At 38.1% G+C, this 19,650-nt stretch overlaps 1 protein-coding gene across 3 annotated transcripts in view; it reads right to left on the bottom strand.

Moving 5' to 3' along the window:
* The window catches only part of LOC113009907 (contactin-associated protein-like 4), a 121,041-nt gene that overhangs the window by 49,249 nt on the left and 52,142 nt on the right, over positions 1-19,650 (bottom strand). For all 3 annotated transcript variants that reach the window (XM_026148549.2, XM_026148551.2, XM_080293272.1), the window contains exons 3-10: positions 16,747-16,940; positions 11,637-11,784; positions 9,848-10,054; positions 5,568-5,743; positions 5,285-5,431; positions 2,396-2,663; positions 926-1,075; positions 462-633 (exon numbers count right to left, since the gene is read on the bottom strand). In XM_026148549.2, coding sequence (XP_026004334.2) covers positions 462-633; positions 926-1,075; positions 2,396-2,663; positions 5,285-5,431; positions 5,568-5,743; positions 9,848-10,054; positions 11,637-11,784; positions 16,747-16,940 — 1,462 coding nt within the window. The remainder of the gene's footprint in view (positions 1-461; positions 634-925; positions 1,076-2,395; positions 2,664-5,284; positions 5,432-5,567; positions 5,744-9,847; positions 10,055-11,636; positions 11,785-16,746; positions 16,941-19,650) is intronic.

Below are 19,650 nucleotides of genomic sequence, written 5' to 3'. Positions count from 1 at the left end.
TGTCATGCCACATTGGTTGTAAAAAAAAAAAAAAGGGGAGACAGTATTATGTTTTTAAAATACATTTTTACCAAACTACTAAAACTTTCCATGGTTGGCTTTTACCTGATATTCTTGCCAGGAAAGTGGTTATGAAGGCAACACAGTTAAGATGCAATGGACAACAATCTTTGTGGGGTAAAATCAGACAGAATTATTTTGAAATAGAACATTTTGGTCCCTATTCCTACCAGAAAATGTCACTGTCAGCACTGCAATTTTGGACAGCTTGCAATTTGTACACCAAAGCTTCACGATGATTTATTCTATGAATAACTGCTGTACTTGTAACAGACTGCACTCTGACATAAATATTTCCAGATTATCATTTTTCATATCTCTGCTAAATATCAGAGGGCTGCGTCAGAGCTAAGAGAAAACACTAATGTGCCTTAACAAAAGCAGAGTTTTTGAAAACTGACCTGTCAATGATTCCACAAATGTCAATCTGCAGGTTGCTGTAGTTTCCAAGTTGCTTTTCCTGCACCTTAATCAGGTCCAGGTTTTGATTGTCCACAGTAAACAAACGCATGCAGCCCTGGAAGACACTAAACAGGTTTCTGCACTTCTGACTGCCATCTTCAACAGGACAACCTGAACAGAAGAGAATCACAGCAGATGGCAAGAGTTAATAAAATAAAAGTGCACCAAAAAACAAATACAACAGATTTGTAGAGATGAACTGAGATGTGTATTGTATGTGGAAAACCCCCCTAAAACATTGCTGTATTGTGATGCAAACTGTGACTGTAACTGACTAACTAATGCACTGTGGACAGAGAATTCTATATATTTTTTGGTTTATTACAAAGTTTCTACATTTTATGCTCACTGATGCTTGAGTGGGTATAATTGCATGGAATGACACAGCTGAACTGTGTCTTACCGCCGAAGAAGAGGTGACTTTCTACAGTGACAGGAAACGATGGGCTGGCTTGAGAGCTGTCTCTTTCCTCTTTATCCACTGTGATGGTTAGACGACCTTGTCTGGAATTCAGCTCCACTGAATGCCACTGACCGTCATTCAGAGAAGCACCTGGAAAGCAAACATCCATTAACACACCGCTGAAAATAAAATCTTTCCAGTGTGCCATGGTTGCACATCGAGCCATTAAAACCTTCGACAGATGTTGGGAACACTTTTTTCCCCCACATGGAAACCAAGCGTGGGTAGCAATGACCAAATTATATATCCTATCATACACCGTCTACTACACAAATACACCTAATTTAGATATATACCACTTTTCTTCTTGGAAACAGCTTGTAAATCATTTCTTTTTATAAAACATAATGTTATAAACTGATTGTTTCCTTGCTCATCACTTCACATGTGCCACAGAGGGGAAGGGCCGTATCTAACACATTGATTGCAGCAAGTGAGCTTCCCACTTCCTACATCCTCTGAGTGATCGACTTGTATCAAGTACAGACGGCACCGTGCCAGCCCTGTGGATCTGTATGTTATTAGGAGTTAAGGGAATAAATCAATATCTCATTATCTCCACTGTTTTCCTTACTTGCACTTCTTTGCTCAAGAAGACATCCTAATCATCCTACAATGCCATTTGCTGTTTGTAACATTGCTGAGTGACCAGAGGTTTAAAAATTAGGACAATGCAGAGCATAAATATTACATCTAAACATTTCAAAGCATGAAATGCAAAAATATTTGTCAGAAAAAGATTGGCTTATGTTTCTACATGAACTGAGATGATCTTTTTTCTCCATGTGCCATTAATAGGTCAGGCTGTTGAAGGATACTTTTGTCTGTCTTAATTGCTTTTCCAAAACCTAAATTAAAACAGAAAACATTTGTATATCAACACTGACGTCTGATCAATGCGACTCACCTTCTGTTCACATTGTTTCCTTTTTCCCTGTAACTTGTTTTGTGTGACTAGTAATGAACAAGATAAATACAGCTAAGCAGTGTCTGGAGACGTTCTGCTACAGTTGTGTCCTTGTGTTGATCACACTGCACATTTGTCACTGTAACCCTAGAAACTACATGCCAGCCATGCATCGCCCACTGATCACAATTACCTACCATTGTTACAGGATATAACAAAATAAATAAATAAATCAGTGTGAAAAACAATGATTGTTATATTTATTGTGCTAGAACTGGGTAGGGATTATTATTCTTCAAGGTATCTGGTCATTTCATGTCTTTTTACTGATATGAAGTTTAAGTCTAAATACTTGAAATTAGATGGACAGAAGTCATAGCTCACTGCTCTTCAAAGTGCAGTGAGTGTGGAAAAATAATGATTTGACATTCGTGTGATCGGTTCTAGCAACTTTACAGTTGATCTGTGGATCTGAAGGTGCTTGGGATTTGCTTTAGACTGACCTGCACTGAGCTCCAGCAGCGCCCTGCCGCTTTTATGGATCTGTAGTTGGAGTCTGGCCTCACTCAGGTACAACCAGGCCACGCCTCCTTGTTGAGGGAGTTCAAAACTAAGCAGAAGCCCCTTCTTATTCCAAGTCCTGAACTGAAAGCCTATAGATACGCCCCCTGATGAAGACATTGTAGTCCCCGGTAACTGAAGGAAGCTCTCAGGCCCAGTGAACGTCACCGCAACAGAAACTGGCTCAGCACACGAAAAGGTGACATTGCCCTGAGAGGGAAACATGCAGAGTGGAGAGAAAGAGGAGGTGTGACAGAAAAAAAGATACTATAGAGATAAAACAACATAAAACATGAATATTAATCAGCTACAGAGGGTGTGCTGATCTGACCTCATGTCTCCGTGATCTCATCAGCAAGTCTCCTTAAAGAGGACATTGGTATTACCATAATGATAACAGCAGAGCTTAGGATAAGATTAGAAAAGCAAACTCTAAAATGCCAAAGTCACCTAGTGTGGAGGTAAAAGAGATTAAAAAAAAAATGGAAATAAAATGAAGAGAGCATAGAGCATGGCCAGTACTGCAATATCTGACATCTCTGTTACAGTCCATTGTTTTGAGTAGTGGTAATGACGCGGGGTTCACCGCTAAAGCTGCGGCAGTAATTTATTATAGTCCTGACTCTCTGCTGGGAATTTCAGTCTGCTATCTTTACAATGCTCTGGAAACACAGATGACATCTAAAAGCCCTTTGTGGTGCAGTTAAAGTGATGTACAATTATTCATGTTGGAGTGGGCTTTGCTGCTGCACAACACAAAGTAAAGTTACCTTAAAAACCCTCAAAAGCCTTCAGCATCGGCACACCATTCTTCCTCCATTTACACTCTTATTTTCTTCTTATTATTGTCTCCTCAAAGAGCTGTAAGAAGACCCATTTAGTGCCTGTAGCAGATTAGACCACAGCTTTGCAGTTAGTACCTTAAGAGCTGCAGGACCACTCAAATCTTCAGCCATGCGTGTAAATCTTTGAACCTGTTTACCAAGAATTCATGTTTCTTTCTGCTGTTTGGCCCTATACTGTAATGAGAGAGCACATATTACTTCATCACAAGCGCTTCACAGCTCCCAGATGAGCTTGATCCACTCATTGCAAATGCAAAAAACTCTAAAGGCCATAACTCCCACAATGACGAGGCATAAGTGAGTCTAACCACACAACACTGCTTTGTCTTGGCTTCATTAACCAGCTTAGTAGGTCCTTAAGAGCAGCACAAGCATATAGTTCAACCAGCACAGCTTACAAAGCTTGAAAATTTAAGGATAACCTAAATTTACAGTTATGGAAAAAAAAAATTCAAATTCAAATTCAATTCAAAAAGAAAGTAAACCCTTTTTAATTTTAAAGGTTTACATATCAGGACATAATTTTAAAAATCTGCTAAACTACTAATCCTTTGTAAGTCTCAAAATCACGTGAAGACAACCTCAGATGAAGAGTGCCCCGCATATTGCAACATGACAGTATTTATTTAACAAAAATGCAAAATGCAGGAATATGTCGTTAGAAGTTCCATAACCATAGATTGCAGCCTAATCAAATTAATGAATTAATTAATCATCATCGAAGGGGACCAAAGGGGAGATGTGTGGCCATAATGCACATTTTGCAAAGACACAACAAAGCATATTAGCACAAACACCTCATACCACCTGTCAAGCATGTTGGTGGAGGTGATGATTTGGGCTTGTTGGATCATAAAGTCAACCATGAACTCTGCTTTCTGGTCATGCACCAAGAAAATGAACCTGAGAACACAATGACCTCAACCTGACTAAAATGTTGTGGTACGACCTTAAGAGAGCTGTGTATAAAGCATTTCATCATTTTAACAGCAGAAATGAATCTGCTGAACACACTTTGAAAATAAACAGTAAAATGGTATTTGGATGGTCATAATGACATGATAGCAGACACATCGCATAACTGACACTTTTCACCTTAGTTTCAATGAAATGTGATTATATCAATGTATTAAAAAGATAATAAAACGATTCTATTTCTTTAAACATTTCAGCAGGTTTAAATTATTCATAGTTTAAAGAAAGACAAAATTAGGTCAAGGGTAGCTTTTTTTCAGGTGTGCTCTAATTCTTACTTGGCTGGCAGAAGCAACACTAGTGGGCTGAACCTGTGAAAGCCACAGCTGCTGGGAAGGGAGCTGTCATGCAGGGTCCATAGTTCTATGCATAGCTCACTGTTAAAGACTTGGACTAATGTCAGCTGGTTATGGTGCAGACTGATGCAAATGCTCTTAACACTCTAAGTCTTCAGTTTGGTTGGTAGAACTGTTGACGTAATGTCCTTACTTTTATCTTTGATATTTGTCTCTACAGTTGAATAAAGCCACTAAAATGGCCTCAAAAACAGAAACCTGGTGTTCACTACATGATGTATAAACACAAACACTGCAGTGCCTTAAAGGATCATTTAACATACATGCAAATCTTGCAGGCCCCAGTCTGCAGTGTGCCTGTATGAAATTGGTGAAAAACAAGAGCCCGAAATGTTTTTTGGGGGACAACATTTTTTACATTTCCTTTTCTTTCATTACAGTTTTTCTGCAGGTGAGCACCTTTTTTGATTTACTACACAATGCACACTCTACCATGGGCTCTTCAAATGTTTTTATTATAAAAACCTATTCCTTGCTTTTATGGGGAGAAGCCAACATGCATGTTTTCAGTTTTTTCCCCCTTTCTTAAAGTCCTTTTCTTAAAAACAAAATACAGTTTTCACTGAACCATCTGATGAAGGAGAAACCCCCCCCCCAAATCATTAAAAAAGTCAGGTTGTGTTTAAATTGTGTTACACAGGTTAAAATTACTTACCGAAATAGTAACTTGTTGTTTTTTGTTTTTAGCTAGTTCTATCAGGTTGTGGCCATTATACAGCAGATTTTCCAGGCACCCGTTGAAGTTCTTCTTGGAGGTTACTGGTTTCTGAGAGACTTCACTCTGAACTGCCCCCAAACTCAGCTGTATGAAAACAATGATACACAAATAAACTGATTATTTTAAAAGAAGGAAACATAATATCTGCAACTCATCTTCTGCACTTTTGTTTGCACAAAAGGTAGAAGCTAAATTTAACCCTTTCTGTATTTGAAAATACCTGTTCAATGCTCCAGTGGCTGAATTCTGCAGGGATTTGAACCCTCTCTGTGTGTTTATCCACAGTGAGGTTTAGGTGAGAGCCACGCCGCTCCACTGCTACATGATGCCAGTGCTGATCATCCAACAGGCTGCCAAGGGAAACAAGGCGCTGGGGTTCAGTGGATGAAGTCCTGCCTGTAAAAGGGGTCAAGGAAAACAAAACAGCACTTAGGAGGACAAGGATTATTTCTGATTTGACCGTTTTACTCAGGATCCCACTGAGAGGTTCATACAAAGGTCTGTATGAACCTCTATTCTCCATGATGTCTCCTGAATATATCTGCATACTAGCGTCTAATGCCAAACTCATAATAATGCCTAATCTAAAAAACCACAGTGGAAACATGGTGAGAAATAAATTAATCATAGAAGAGCACCACCAGGTCTTAATTAGTGGATAGATTTTTTGCATCCCCCAAAGAACTGCGAGAGAAACTTTCTGCTGAGAGGAGAAACATTAGAAAGAGCTGAACACGGTCAGTCATTAAAAATGTATAAGAAACAGTTTAGAGACAGACAATTCCAACTTCAGAGAGAGAAACACAAAGTTTGGAGAAAAAAAGAAGACAAGCTCTGATGCTTTGTCTGTCCTGTTAATGCAACTATTGGAATGAGTCTTTTTATTACAGTCTGGACAAATAGAAAGAGACAGCTCAATCAATATAAGAGGAAGGATGGCACGGCTTAAAGACAAATAGGTTCTCTTTATAGGCATTGATTAATGCAGCCCTTATTATGTTGTGAGCAGCAAGAAGGAGAGGAAGAGGACCTTATGATAGAGTGTGACAGATGATTTGATTGAAGCTTGAATAACAAGAGAAAACTGGCATCACTATGAAAGACGAAAGGGCAAACAAAGAGAAAATAAAGGAATTTTAATAAATACAGTCTTGCCCTCTCTTCCATTATTTGTTACTTTTTCTTCCCTTTTCACTGTGACTCCCATCCCATCCTTATCTCCTTTCCCTTTTTTAGCAGTACAGAGCTCATGAGGGGGAACAAAATAAGATATATTTTTTCTAAAGCAGCAAAAAGAATGCACAAGTAGATGATGACTACCAATGCGTTGAATTTTTGAAGAAAGTAAGAAAAATCATGCTGCAAAATTCTATGCTATTCTTAAATGTTTTGAGCTCCATTTTTATTTAAACTGTGATGCAGGGGTCATCAGAAATCAATAGGTTACTTCCTGATGGGAGCAAGAATGCACACAGCAAATATTAACAAGGACCAGGTCACCAGATATAAAAAATTCAAAGGGTAGGGTGATGGAGGCAAAGAAGAAAGGTCATGGAGTCTTAAAAAAAAAAGTAAACGTCACTATACGCATTATGTTTCATTGTGTGACATATCAACATGAAGCCCAGAAAATCAGGCTGTGGTGATGAATAAGAGCAAGGAAAATCTTTGGATAAATAACTGAAAAAAATGACTATGGCATATTTTATTAATGACTAAGAGGGTCAGACAGGATGTGTTTACCTCTTTTTCACAGCATTTGCTGAACACTTGCTGCAGACTAAGTCTATATGATGTGTTGTTGACTGTACCTTATTATGCAGGAAGATGTTTTTCTTCAGGAGCAGCTGTCAATGTATTTGACTCGAAACATATTTTGCAAACTTTGGGATACCAAATAGTTATCAGCCTGGTAAGGTATTAGGAAACTCTCATGGGGTTTAAAAGTGAGTCGAGAGGACTTGGCCAGTCATTACAGGGTGCAAATGGTCCATACATATTCTAACGTCATCTGCTGGCAGTATTTTGGAGTTTCTGTGAATCTGTCCTTCTGTGTTAAAGGGGTTAACAAGTATCCAAACATGTTAAAAAGATGTCTTACAGCTCACATCATGTACTGGAGCTTGAAAAAAGAACAATCACTATGTTTGTTTTCCTAAACTGACAAAAGTAAGAGACAAAGACTGAACTGAGTTCAGTCAAAGCCACATCTTTATATGGTATTTACAGGTTTATAGTAGATAAATATAAAGCAGCAGTAATAATAAATCGTGAACAGCAGTCACAAATGTTAAAATAATCTTTCAAATGCCTGTAAACGGACTCCTAGACTGTATTTATAACTAGAGGCTGAAAACATCTCCGTATATCGGTATGGTATTTATAGATGAAAATTAAAACTGTGAAGAAGAGACAAGGGAAACACCGTTCAACCTTGTTATCAGTGTTGCAGTTGCATCGCTGGCCTGCCAGAGAGTACTTCCCATTTGGCAAATGTTTGGACTGTCACAAACACAACAACAAGCTGATTTGAGTAAAGTGGGAGAGAATCTGGGGAAATCTGTTTCTTTAGTATTTTTTAGGTAAATATGGCCTAATATCTAGAATATTAGTAGTATTTTGATTAAATGTTTTTAAGTCTGTTTAAGAGATAAAAAGTCTGTTTTTAAAAAACAGACTTTTTGATTAATTCAATTTTATCATCATATCATATCATTTTAAATCATGAAATATGCAGAAAAAATAGGATGGGGTGAAGGATCTATTGCTTTATTAAGTATTCAGGTTGTGTTTCATGTTTTTAAAAAGTAACTAAGTCATAAAGTAATTACTTTTGAAAATAAGTAATCAGTAAAGTAACAGGATTACTTTCTTGGAGAAGTAATCAGTAATTAGTAACTAATTACTATTTTCAAGTAACTGACCAACACTGGTTATGACAGAAATTTCAATTCTGTTTTCCAGAACAGTGTTGCTGTTTCCTGTGTCGGCTGTTACTTAAGTATGCTGACAGCATACTTGGCTGTGATCTCAAGTAATGATGAATCTGCCTAGTGGGATGAGATCAACCACCTGCCTTTCTGGTGTAAGAAGAACAATCTTGAGCTGAACACCTGTAGGCCGAGGTGATCATTGTGAGAAATATCAGGAAACAGGAGAAACACTTCCATCGTCATAGCAAAAATGGAGCCCAGGTGGAGGGGCTGGATAACTTTATATAGCTTGGTGTTCTCCCAGGACCTGTCATTAACACCCCAGTGAGGAAAGTCCATCACACGTCTACTTTATTACCTTAGATAATTAAAGGACTGCAAACACCCACCAGGCAGCATGGTGGTGCAGTGGTTAAAACTCTTGTCTCACAGCAAGTTTGAATCCACCTGGCTGGGGTGTTTCTCTCTGTGTTTGTGTGGTTTCTCTCTGAGTACTCTTGTTTGTTTTTAACTCATAGTCCAAAGACATGCACTTAGTAGGGTTAGGTTAACTGATGATTCTAAATTGCCAATAGGTGAGAGTGAGAATTACTGTCCTATCACAATGGATTACACTTGTGTATGCAAGAAATTTGAGTACACGGTTTTGAAATTATGCTAGTTTTTAATTTAATTGGCTGCAAGGTTATTCCTTTTGTCTGTTAAAAAAAGCGCTGACATATTTAAGGATAAGCTCATGGACACAAAGGTGTATTTAGCTGCTAATGGAAAAGGGAAAGATGTTCAGAGGTTCGTGAAATGGAGCAAGAGACAGAAGACTGATAGATGGATAACGTACTTCAGCAACCAGATGGGCTTCCCGATGAGAGATGTGCCATATGGTGATGATTCAGCATGGCAGCCAGACAAACTCTGCTTTAACCCCATTTACACACACACACACACACACACACACACACACACACGCCGTGCATCAACTCTCGCACAGTCCAGCCCTAACACATGCTACACTGAACGGGAGCCATCCATCATGGCTGTAACTAGACAGAGATGCAAAAGCAGAATTTGGAGCCAAGATTTAAACCAATCAGGTGCCAGTATACATGCCATCGATCTGATCCACCGAAAGCCAATCTTAGTAATTTTAGTGGTTTTTATATTGTCCTCAACCTTTAAACAGATGTTCTGCACTAACACAAACAAGTGACTTACAAATATAAAAATACTTTCTATCTTATTAAATCGTTGTTTAGACATAAGCTGTCAGATTGGAACATATTTTAAATTTAAAGAAATTTAAATGTGAAACATAACAATATAAGGCAGTAAACTTTTCATATAATAAAGGTGTTCTTGGTTTTGATACTTCCAATTCAGTTATATTTCTGTAGCTCTGGTTAACAACTTATCTCAACGTGCTTCTTATTTTAAAGACTTTACAGTATTATTTTCTATCAACTTTTCAGCTGATGAAAATAGCATTCATACTGAAATCTCAGCCATACCCAAGTATATTATTAACGGATGTAAATGTTCTTGATATCAGTTAATAGATCTGTGTGTTTACCTTTTCTCAGCAGCAGTAGTAGCTTTCCTCTCTCTAACTCCAGACTGAGGCTGAGTCCTTCCTGTCCCTCTGCCTGCAGCAGTGTCCCAGAATTCCTCAGGGCTTTAAACTTCAGAGTGACAACATCTCTGGATGTCCGCTTAAGCCCAGAAGTCAACCAGTACAACAGACCGCTGCTGCCACCATCAAAGCTAACCACATCAGAGGCTGAAAATGAACGAAAACATCAGTAGAGAACTCAGGACTTTATGTTCAGAAGTCAGTGCTGTAAAGGAAGGGAGCAATCAGATCGAGACATAAGCTCAACTATAATCATGCACCTGACTTGACCAGCTCAAACTGTGATTGTTCTTTCACTGTTAAGGAATATAGCCCTCACATTTTACTAGCCAATAAGAAATGATGTGTTTTAAATGTATGCATTACACACAATCTTACGAGGGTAACACAAAAATGCAAGTGTATCACTTGCTGACATGTAAAAAAGGCTGAATGCAACTACTTTGTAACAAGATAACTTACAAGAAAATTCACCACCTTGTATTTTTTTTTTTTTAAAAACAGATGTATAAAACAGCCTTTTCCCCAAAAGGTTTGTATACTCTACACATTTAACTGTCAGCATGACTAAAGTAGTTAAGCTGTGAAAGCAGAAGTGACATGTGGTAATTTTTGTTTTCAATGCAAACAGCGGATATATCCACTAAAGAAACTGTGAGATACTTGACGTTTATTCAGAGAAAAAATCTGTGTTTTGAAATGTGAAGCTGCAAAAGTTACACGCATGGCTGAAAACTAAGTTGTGTGATGTGGGCTTGCTATCACTTTAATTCATTCAGTTAATCTGTGAAATCTGCAAAGCGAAAAGTAGAGCCAACTAAATTGTTATCACAGTATGTTTTCTGGCTTGAGGAACGCGTGAAATGGATGGTTGTCGAGGTTGATTACAGAGGTGAAAATTAAAAACATGAGCGAGGGAAACAATAGCTGGCAGGCTTTAGGCGCCATGGTGTATTTAAAAAACACACACACACAACAAAATGTTACAATATCAAGAAGGGTGATAATTGATGTGCTAACATCTTGGTTGTAAAAATAATAAAAACCAAGAACACGACGCGAATGAAGCGTGAAACTTAGAAAACAAGAAAAGTTGAAGTATTCAGAGGATACAGAACAACACATACTTAGAGTAATGGTGAAAAAACTTTTTGAAGCCAAATAGAATTTTTTTTCTGTAAACACAGAATTTTTTTTATTGAAGATACATTATTAAAAATGCCACAATATTTCTTGTTAATTAGAGGCTAGAAAAAACTTTGCATTTCATTTCTTTTGAAAACCTTCTTTTCAGTCATTCCACTAATTTATCTTTGTTACTTTTACTTAAGTTTCTTTTAATAACTGTGATAAATTTATAGCCCTTGGATATGATTAAACATAGCTTTAACACACAGTGAATAAATAACTTAGAATATATCACTAATCTAATAATGCTAAGTGGCTCTGCTAGTGTTTTATAAATGATCCCTATTCTTACAATTCTAATTACATTAGTTTTATATTTCTGCTTTGTACACTTACTCATTTCACTTACTTGGTTATTTGAGTTAAAAACTTTGGACCTGTGTAGTTTTGTTATGTCGTCTTAGAAAGCTTCAATTCTTTAATACAATTAAGAGAGAAAGTATTAAAATGAATGAATAAAGTTATTTGATCTGAATCTGATTTGATCTCCTTACAAATCTGTAAAGATTTTCATTTGTCTAGTAAAGAATATACGACTTACTGTAAGGACATCCATAGGTCTCCAGCCGGAGTCCAATCCGACCGTTTGGATTCCAGTCCAGAGGAATGAGACGGATAAAGCGGGCGATCGCCGGCTGCTGCAGCTTGTAGTGGACCACACTGTCTGCGTTACTGTTACCTGGAAAAGACTAAAATCACAGACAAAAGATCATGTGCTGCACTATTCTTACATGAAAAAGCTGTAATTTACTTTTCAGCATATAGATTGATTGGTCTCTGTGGTTTCTGTTTACATCCCCTTCAGTTTGGCTTATCCTTTTTGTTCATTTTCACGGCAGATTTTTGTAGCATTAACTATTTACTTTCTGCACATATATATATATATATATATATATATATATATATATATATATATATATATATATATATATATATATATATATATATATAAAAATTATACATATACATATTACTCAACTCCTAAATCTGAGTTACGTCTTTTATTGCATAGTTTTGGCTTTTGCTTTTCCATGCCTTAATGAAAGTTTCTTTTTGGAATTCTAGACTGCATCTTTGCTGCTTGGTTCGCCACAGGGACTCTCTTCTCTCTTCCTGTGTATCAGTCTGCTGTGTAAACACTCTTACAATGGTTTGGATTTTGAATTGCTTTGTGCGATTGGGAGTCAGCTCCCACTTTTACTTTGTTATACAGACCAGCGGTCCCCAACTTTTTTTGCGCCACGGACCGGTTTATGCCCGACATTATTTTCACGGACCGGCCTTTAAGGTGTCGCGGATAAATACAACAAAATAAAACTAGTACCGGTACCGAAAAAAAAGAAGATTTATTCATAACACACGTGAAAAGACCCAGGAAAACCGAGTTAACGATAAAAACGATAACAAAATAACGCTGAAAACCGATAAAAACCCTGAAAACCATACATTTCACACCTGAGCCTCAACTCTCGCGGCCCGGTACCAAACGACTCACGGACCGGTACCGGTCCGAGGCCCAGGGGTTGGGGACCGCTGATATAGACCACTAGGTGACTACTTTTACTGTTTTAAATCTGGTATGCAACATTTGCAGTGCATCTCTGGGTATATCTGCATCCATCATCACCAAAGAGCATTAGCATATAATAATACAGGTGTGCAAATACAGTGAATATCAATCATTTTAACAAGACTAAGTCAACAGCCTCCTCTGCTGACACAATTGTGACCATGAACAAAAGGCTAACATCAGCATGCTAACATGCTTACAGTGACAAATGACATAATATCTATCATAATGACAAAACTTCTAGGTGCAACAGATGCATTGAACAAAGTAAGATTCAAACGAAGTATTTCTTTAAGATATGTTTTTGGCCTGAAGTTTTAATAGGTATAGTTAGAAATCAAGACACAAATCACCCACACAGTATGAATCCTAACCTCCAGTCCACCTGACAGCTCAGGCAAGATCACATTTGGTGGAATTTAGGGGGAAATTAAATCCAGGGTCTCTTCCCTGTACCCTGTCTCCCATTGACTTCAGAGCATTTCACCGAGTATAAAGGTTATAAAGGTGGGCTGTATGTAACTAAAAGACACACCGCATTAAGCATCAGGTATCTAATTTAAGTACAAAAATGCATAGTGTTGAAGAGATCCTTAGAACTGCAGTGAAAATATAAACTGTAAAAACTGTAGCCTGGTGCCAAGACCCAATAAATGTTTCTGGAACATCTGAGTCTGAGAACTTGCACCGTCTTTGTGCAATGATGACACTTGTCTCATCAAAATTTCCATAATAGTTCATCACTTCCATAACCACAACTGTCTGTATAAAATTTCATTTCAATCACTCAAATGATGATTGGATTTTTCACACAAAACTGAGGAAATGAACAAATAAAAAAAAAGTTAATGGTATTTTGCTCTGATGTTGCTTTGGATTAACAATAAACAGCCTGCCTTTAAAAATGTGAACAGAAAATTGTTTCCTTCTTACTCCGGGCTGGGTGACAAAAGGCTTAATTTGGTTTATTTTATTTATTTTATTTTTTTACAGCCATTCCATCTGGCAATCTATCATAATTACATGGATCCTGTGAAGTTGACACACAGGTTAACTGGCTCCCGCACTACTGAAAAAAAAGCTTATACACCTAATTAACTCATTAACTTAGGAGAGTTGGATCTGCTTATATGGTGAAAAGAAGAATGATGTGTAACTTTAGTAGTGTATATATCTGTATGGTTGTGCCTGGATACTGCTCATGTTTTTAAAATAAAAGCTTCCTCTGTTGTTTCCGCTAAAAGGAACTAATTGGCTGCAGTGCTACACACACACACACACACACACACACACACACACACACACACACACACACACACACACACACACACACACACACACACACACACACTGATACACGATTCCAGCAAGCACACCATCATATTATAGTATATAAAATTAGCAGCATATGTGAACTGACAGTACTGTTCAGTGGACCCTAGGAGCTGTGTATGCTTGGGTTATGAGGAGGCCTTATTTTTAGACCAAGCAGCTGAACGCAGTTTTTTCATCTCAGCTGATGAACCAGAAGAGCATTCAGCCCAGCAAAGCCCAGACTTCGTGGATTGAGCAGCATCTCATTTACTTTAACAGTCAGAGAAGAGAAAGCCCTGGAAGAGTCCTTGGACACAAACACTCAGTTTTCTGTCTTGCATTGTTCATTCACTTGACATGGACAGGTGCACTAAGACTGCCCCTATGTTAGGCAACTGTAAATATCTGTTAGGTGTACAATTATATATTATTATTATTATTATTATTATTATTAACTTATATGAATGGGCTTTCTATCATTTACTCAAGACAGCTTAAAACTCTTGATTCATATAATTTTATTTATACAAAAGAGCCAAGACAAGAGAGAAAGCTGCCAAAGGAAGGTGACTGTCATTGTCTCTCGAGTATCTAACACGTTCTCATCCCAACAGGTAAAATACAGAGGACTTGCCACAGTCGTCTGTATTTTACCTGTTGGGAATGAGAGCGAGTTGGAATGAATCTATAAATGTGTTTTACTTGTGAAATAGAAAATAATAAACCTAACAAAGCATTATGTACGTTAAATCTGTTCACTTTCAGATCCTGAATCAGTTTGGAAAACACTACGTGATGGCCCCAACACGAAGCTATTTTATTGTTGAATTATCAGAAATACTTTGATGCGTTTGTGTTGGAATGGACAGCTGGATCCTGTGCTCTAAGCATCTCTTACCGCCACGAGCGGGTTTATATTGGAGTCAATTGAGAACCCAGAATGTTTCAAACAGACGAGGAAGGGTACCTTTTGCATCACTATGAGATGCCTAGAGGTGTGACAATGATACGCGTTGGGAATGATAATGGGCTGTTTAGTTCTCATTTGGGTCCACGTCTAATTTCTTCTCTTTGTCTTCTGGGTTTTTTCTGCTTTTTTCCTTGTCTCTCTTTTTGAGTACCCACTGTCTTACTTTGTAGAGTTACTTGCCGTGCTTACCCTATGTACCTCCGGGAACAATGATACAATTTTAATATCTTCCCCTTAGTTTCCCTTTCTCATGGAAAGAAAGATACAACCCTGCCAGAAAAAGCAGCACCAAGAAGTGGTGTGGTTGATCCGGCTGCTTTGTCATCAACTTTTTCTCTGACAAGCTCTCTAAGCCCGGCTGACTAACTCACAAAAGTTCAGAAACACTTTGAAATGTGACTGGGATTGTGCAGAGTTTATGTAGAGCATCAGATCAACATGTTTTTAAGCTGTGAAGAGCTGTCCTCTGCTCTCTCTCACAGAAGATCCTCAGCACCGAGATTAACTCAATTCTTTTCACAGGAGGAAATTGCCACGGCTCGACTCCTAATCGAAAGCTTCTCTCTGCAGCACTGTAACAAATGCGGCTTCACCCCGGATAAATGGTCATGCTCACAGTGGAGCAGTATACCATATTTTGCATGTGTACTAGACTACTGGATTTGACATTAAAGCCACTGGAGACATATTTACAATGGGCTCACTGTGCTTACAGGATTTTTTCCTGTGTTTTTACAGATCACAAAAACTGAAAACTACTGAGTATCCCTCTGATACTGACCCATATTTTCAAGTGCAACTGCAAGTCTGACAAGACACTTGCAAAGGGAAAACATCGAAGCAATGTGCTATGAGGGAATGCCTCACTGCTTCTTCAGTCCTAAAGAAGCAACTGACTCATTGACAGTCAAGATTTAAACTAATATAAAATGTGTGATTTATGTAGCATTACCATTCCTATAGCTGGGATTTATTTATCCCAAAGACTGCAGTATTTTATTTAATGTTCAAAGCAGTCAGGCAAGAGACGCAGCTTCTGAACCTTGTAGAAAGAAGTTAAAAAGTAAAGTATAAAACTATAGCCAGTAGCTGTGTTACTTAGCTTATAATGGAGACTGAAGGAAGCTAAAAACTGTGTGATGTTTGTAGTGTGCAAGTATCACAAACATGTAATTTCTATTCAAAAATCGAATACAGAAAACAATCCAACTATTATAACATCCTTTGAAGTTTTTAAAGTCACCCTCATGTCCATACCGTACATCAAGTGAAAGGACAGGTGAGACTGAATATGTGCATATGTAAAGACGTCCTTGACTTGAATTTAAAACAAAGTTGTAGTTTTCTTCAGTTTAGCATTCAGAAAGCCTTTAGATTAAATTGCACAGCCTCGGTCTCCTTGTCTCACTTGTGTCCGTCAACAGCAGCTTAAGTGTTTTGGCAACAGGTCAGCATAGTCAGCAGAGCCCTTTCATTGGTTCATCCATTATTAATGAGGAGTCAAAGGGCTTCTGATGACTGTGATTATCTCTGCAGGACTGACTGATTCGTGCAAATCAGCTCTACGAAACACCAAATCGTCTCTAAGTATGACTGTAGTGGTCCAGGAAAATTAGCTGCAATCAATAGGATTATTTTTTCAGTGTAATGACGCTTGTACATTTCTACTTGTGTAGTTTTAAATGTATTTTTGCCATATAAGCTTTCGTTATACCTGTTTAAATTATTAAAATCATTAAAACACTTCTATAGTCTTCAGTTTGTTGTTTTGGGACTACTATTGCTCTGTAGACTCACCCCAATACTGTCCTCCTGTCTGTACTGCCTCCAGTTGTGCCCCGTGTCACTGAACATCAGCAGGTAAGACATTAGCCAATCAGAGCTGCCATACCGGCCCTGTGTGGCGACAGCTGTGATCTTGGTCCGCTCACCCAAGTCAACCTCGAGCCACTGATATCGGTCTGAAATAATAGGTGACCAACCTCCAGCTCCTGCAGAGACACAAAAATGATAAAAACAAAAGATTGAAAGAACTTTATTACATTTCAACCTTTGAGGTGTAGAAAGTAATAAACTTTCTTCTGTGTGTGTGTGTGTGTGTGTGTGTGTGTGTGTGTGTGTGTGTGTGTGTATACATCTGTGTCTGTGTATATACATCTGTGTTTGTGTGTCAGTGTGTGAGAACATGACAGATTAAAGAATAGCTTGACCTTTAAGTCATGTTTAGTTGTTCCAGACGCACAAATGCATTGTAAAAAATACTGTCAGCAGTTTAAAACTAATTTCTGTGCAGTGGCTGAACACACGGTTTCTAGGTTGTTCTTAACTTATTTTACTCAAACAGATAACTTGTTATTTTCAGTGCAGAAAATGTCATTTAAATGGGTTAAGGACCTCAGACTGCTGCTCCTTTATTACAGAGAATGTTTCTTAATAGCCATTTAAACTCAATACATGTTGGAATTTCATCACAAGTCTCTTTGGTCTTTATAAATCAAAAGAAGAGTAAAAACAAAGCCTTTTTTCAGAGTTACAAACTTTCACTTTCAGACTTTAAAGTTTTTCATTTGTGTCTCTCGTTTGTCCTTGGGTGAGTTGTTTTGCAGATATCCTTACCTTCACACTTACTTTCTAACCGTACACACACACACACACACACACACACACACACACACATGCAAGTAAACCATAAATCACGACTCCCCATTTCTAATAATGTACGATAACAAATGGAGTGCAATGTGGTACTTTATTGTCATACACACAGTATAACTGTACCGGATATTAAATCTGAATAGATATAGAATGTTATCTTATAAAAAACCCATTAAATGTAATTACAATTAGGTTGCTTTATTGTCTCCCGTAGGAGGAAATTGTGATTGTGTCGTCTTGAACTGAAAAACTTGCTGCTTCAAACTAAACCAAAAATGTAAAAAAACAAACAAAGAAACACTTTAATGAACGCAAACCTGCAGGAGCTATGTTAGAAGCTTATATTAACCTTTGCAAATGTGAATGTAACACTAATTGTTACTTCTCATACCTTTACACATAGAAAATGACGACTAATGCAGCTGTTGTCATTGCTCCACCCTGACTTAATAAGAAAGGCATTAAGATTTGGGCAATAAACAATTCACAAAAAGCATTATGCAAATAACATAGTTTCAAATAATACTTGCAATTTAGTGCACCAGCTAAAAGGCCAGCATCCAAATCTACTTAAATAATTTAAGCTGATTACCTAATAATAACATTAGCAGGGTACTCAACAACCACCCTTAAATTTATATAAGTCATTATGCATGTAAACAAAATATGATGATAACATTTTTTAAACTATGCCATGATTTCCAAATGAAGGTGTTTATCTTTAAATATTGTGATATTTATTTTGCTTGTTTAAATTGTCTGTCTAATCTGTCTAATGATGCTACTATTACCGTAGTTATTATCATTATTATTACAAAATTTTGTGACTGTGACGTCCCCACGAAGGAGGTCTAGGGGTGTGAGTGTGGGGACCGGTAACAAATGGGAATGGAACGGAATGAAAAGGAAACCAGACAGAGGTGTTCAGCACATAATATGGCTTTATTACAAATAATCTTAACCTAAAGAGCTGGCAAAGCCGTTTTACCAATAATGCCAAAGAAGCAAAGGAAGCAGTCGCAGCAACGAAGGAAAAAAACTACCAAACAAATAAAGGAGGCACTTCCCACTTAACTCCTCACCACGGGGAGACACTTCCGGGGCCCACAGGCCCGTCTACTCACTCAACATAAAACCACGGACAGGACAAATATGCAGTGGGACCTTTCCAACACCTAGAAAGACAGTGTAGAGCCACAAGGGAAAATCCCCCCACACACAGTTCATCCCCAGCCCATATTATCTCCGAGAGGTGATTGCTGGCTGGGTCCAGGTGCCAAACGAGGGTAATGAACAGCAGGTGTGTCGTGGAGAGAGGGCAGAGTGAAAGAGGGACAGAGGGGTGGGAGGAGAAAGAGAGGCGGAGACAGAGAGAGAACACCACACCCACACAAAGCCAATATCAAGAGGAGGCCCTGCTAGGGCTGTAACAGTGACGTTATCACTAAAGTTAATGCAGTTCATCTTGAGAGGCATGTGCATGTCTTAACAAAATCCAGCGGTAACCCATGCAGAGGTTGAGATATTTTGTCTGAATCAAATCAATCAAATCCAACAGGCTTATCATCCATTGCACTAGTCTTTGTGTAGCACTGTCTTTAAATGCCTTCTCGGCAGCTGCACACGCAATAGGGGGTACAATCCAAGCTTGAAAATGTCTTGCGTCTTTTTTAACCTCACTGCTACGATATTTTGCCCTTTACAAACAACCGCACATTGCTGTGAAGTCTCTATTATCATTTCTCAGAAAAAGCATCGCCAATAAGAGGATGCAGTTCTATACACTGAAGAGTTGCCAGACCATTTGTATCCTGTCCCCAAATATTGCAGTGCTAAGAAGCTGTGGTGTGAGCTATTGATTAGTTTTTAAGTTTGCCTGCAAGACTGCATCCGTTGCTATATAAAATATCATCAATAAAGGGTTGTGGTGCCAAGCATTGATTAGTTTTACAGCAGCTGTGCAGGTTCCTTTTCCGTATTACACATCACCAATAAAGAGCGGTGTGGTAGCATATTGATTAGATGTTTTCTAGATCAATAGGTTGA

This window comes from Astatotilapia calliptera, chromosome 18 (assembly GCF_964374335.1).
Source record: "Astatotilapia calliptera chromosome 18, fAstCal68.1, whole genome shotgun sequence".
NCBI classification, from domain to species: Eukaryota; Metazoa; Chordata; class Actinopteri; order Cichliformes; family Cichlidae; genus Astatotilapia; species Astatotilapia calliptera.
The sequence above is the reverse complement of the archived record's forward strand: the minus strand, read 5'-3'. Positions and strand labels throughout refer to the sequence as shown.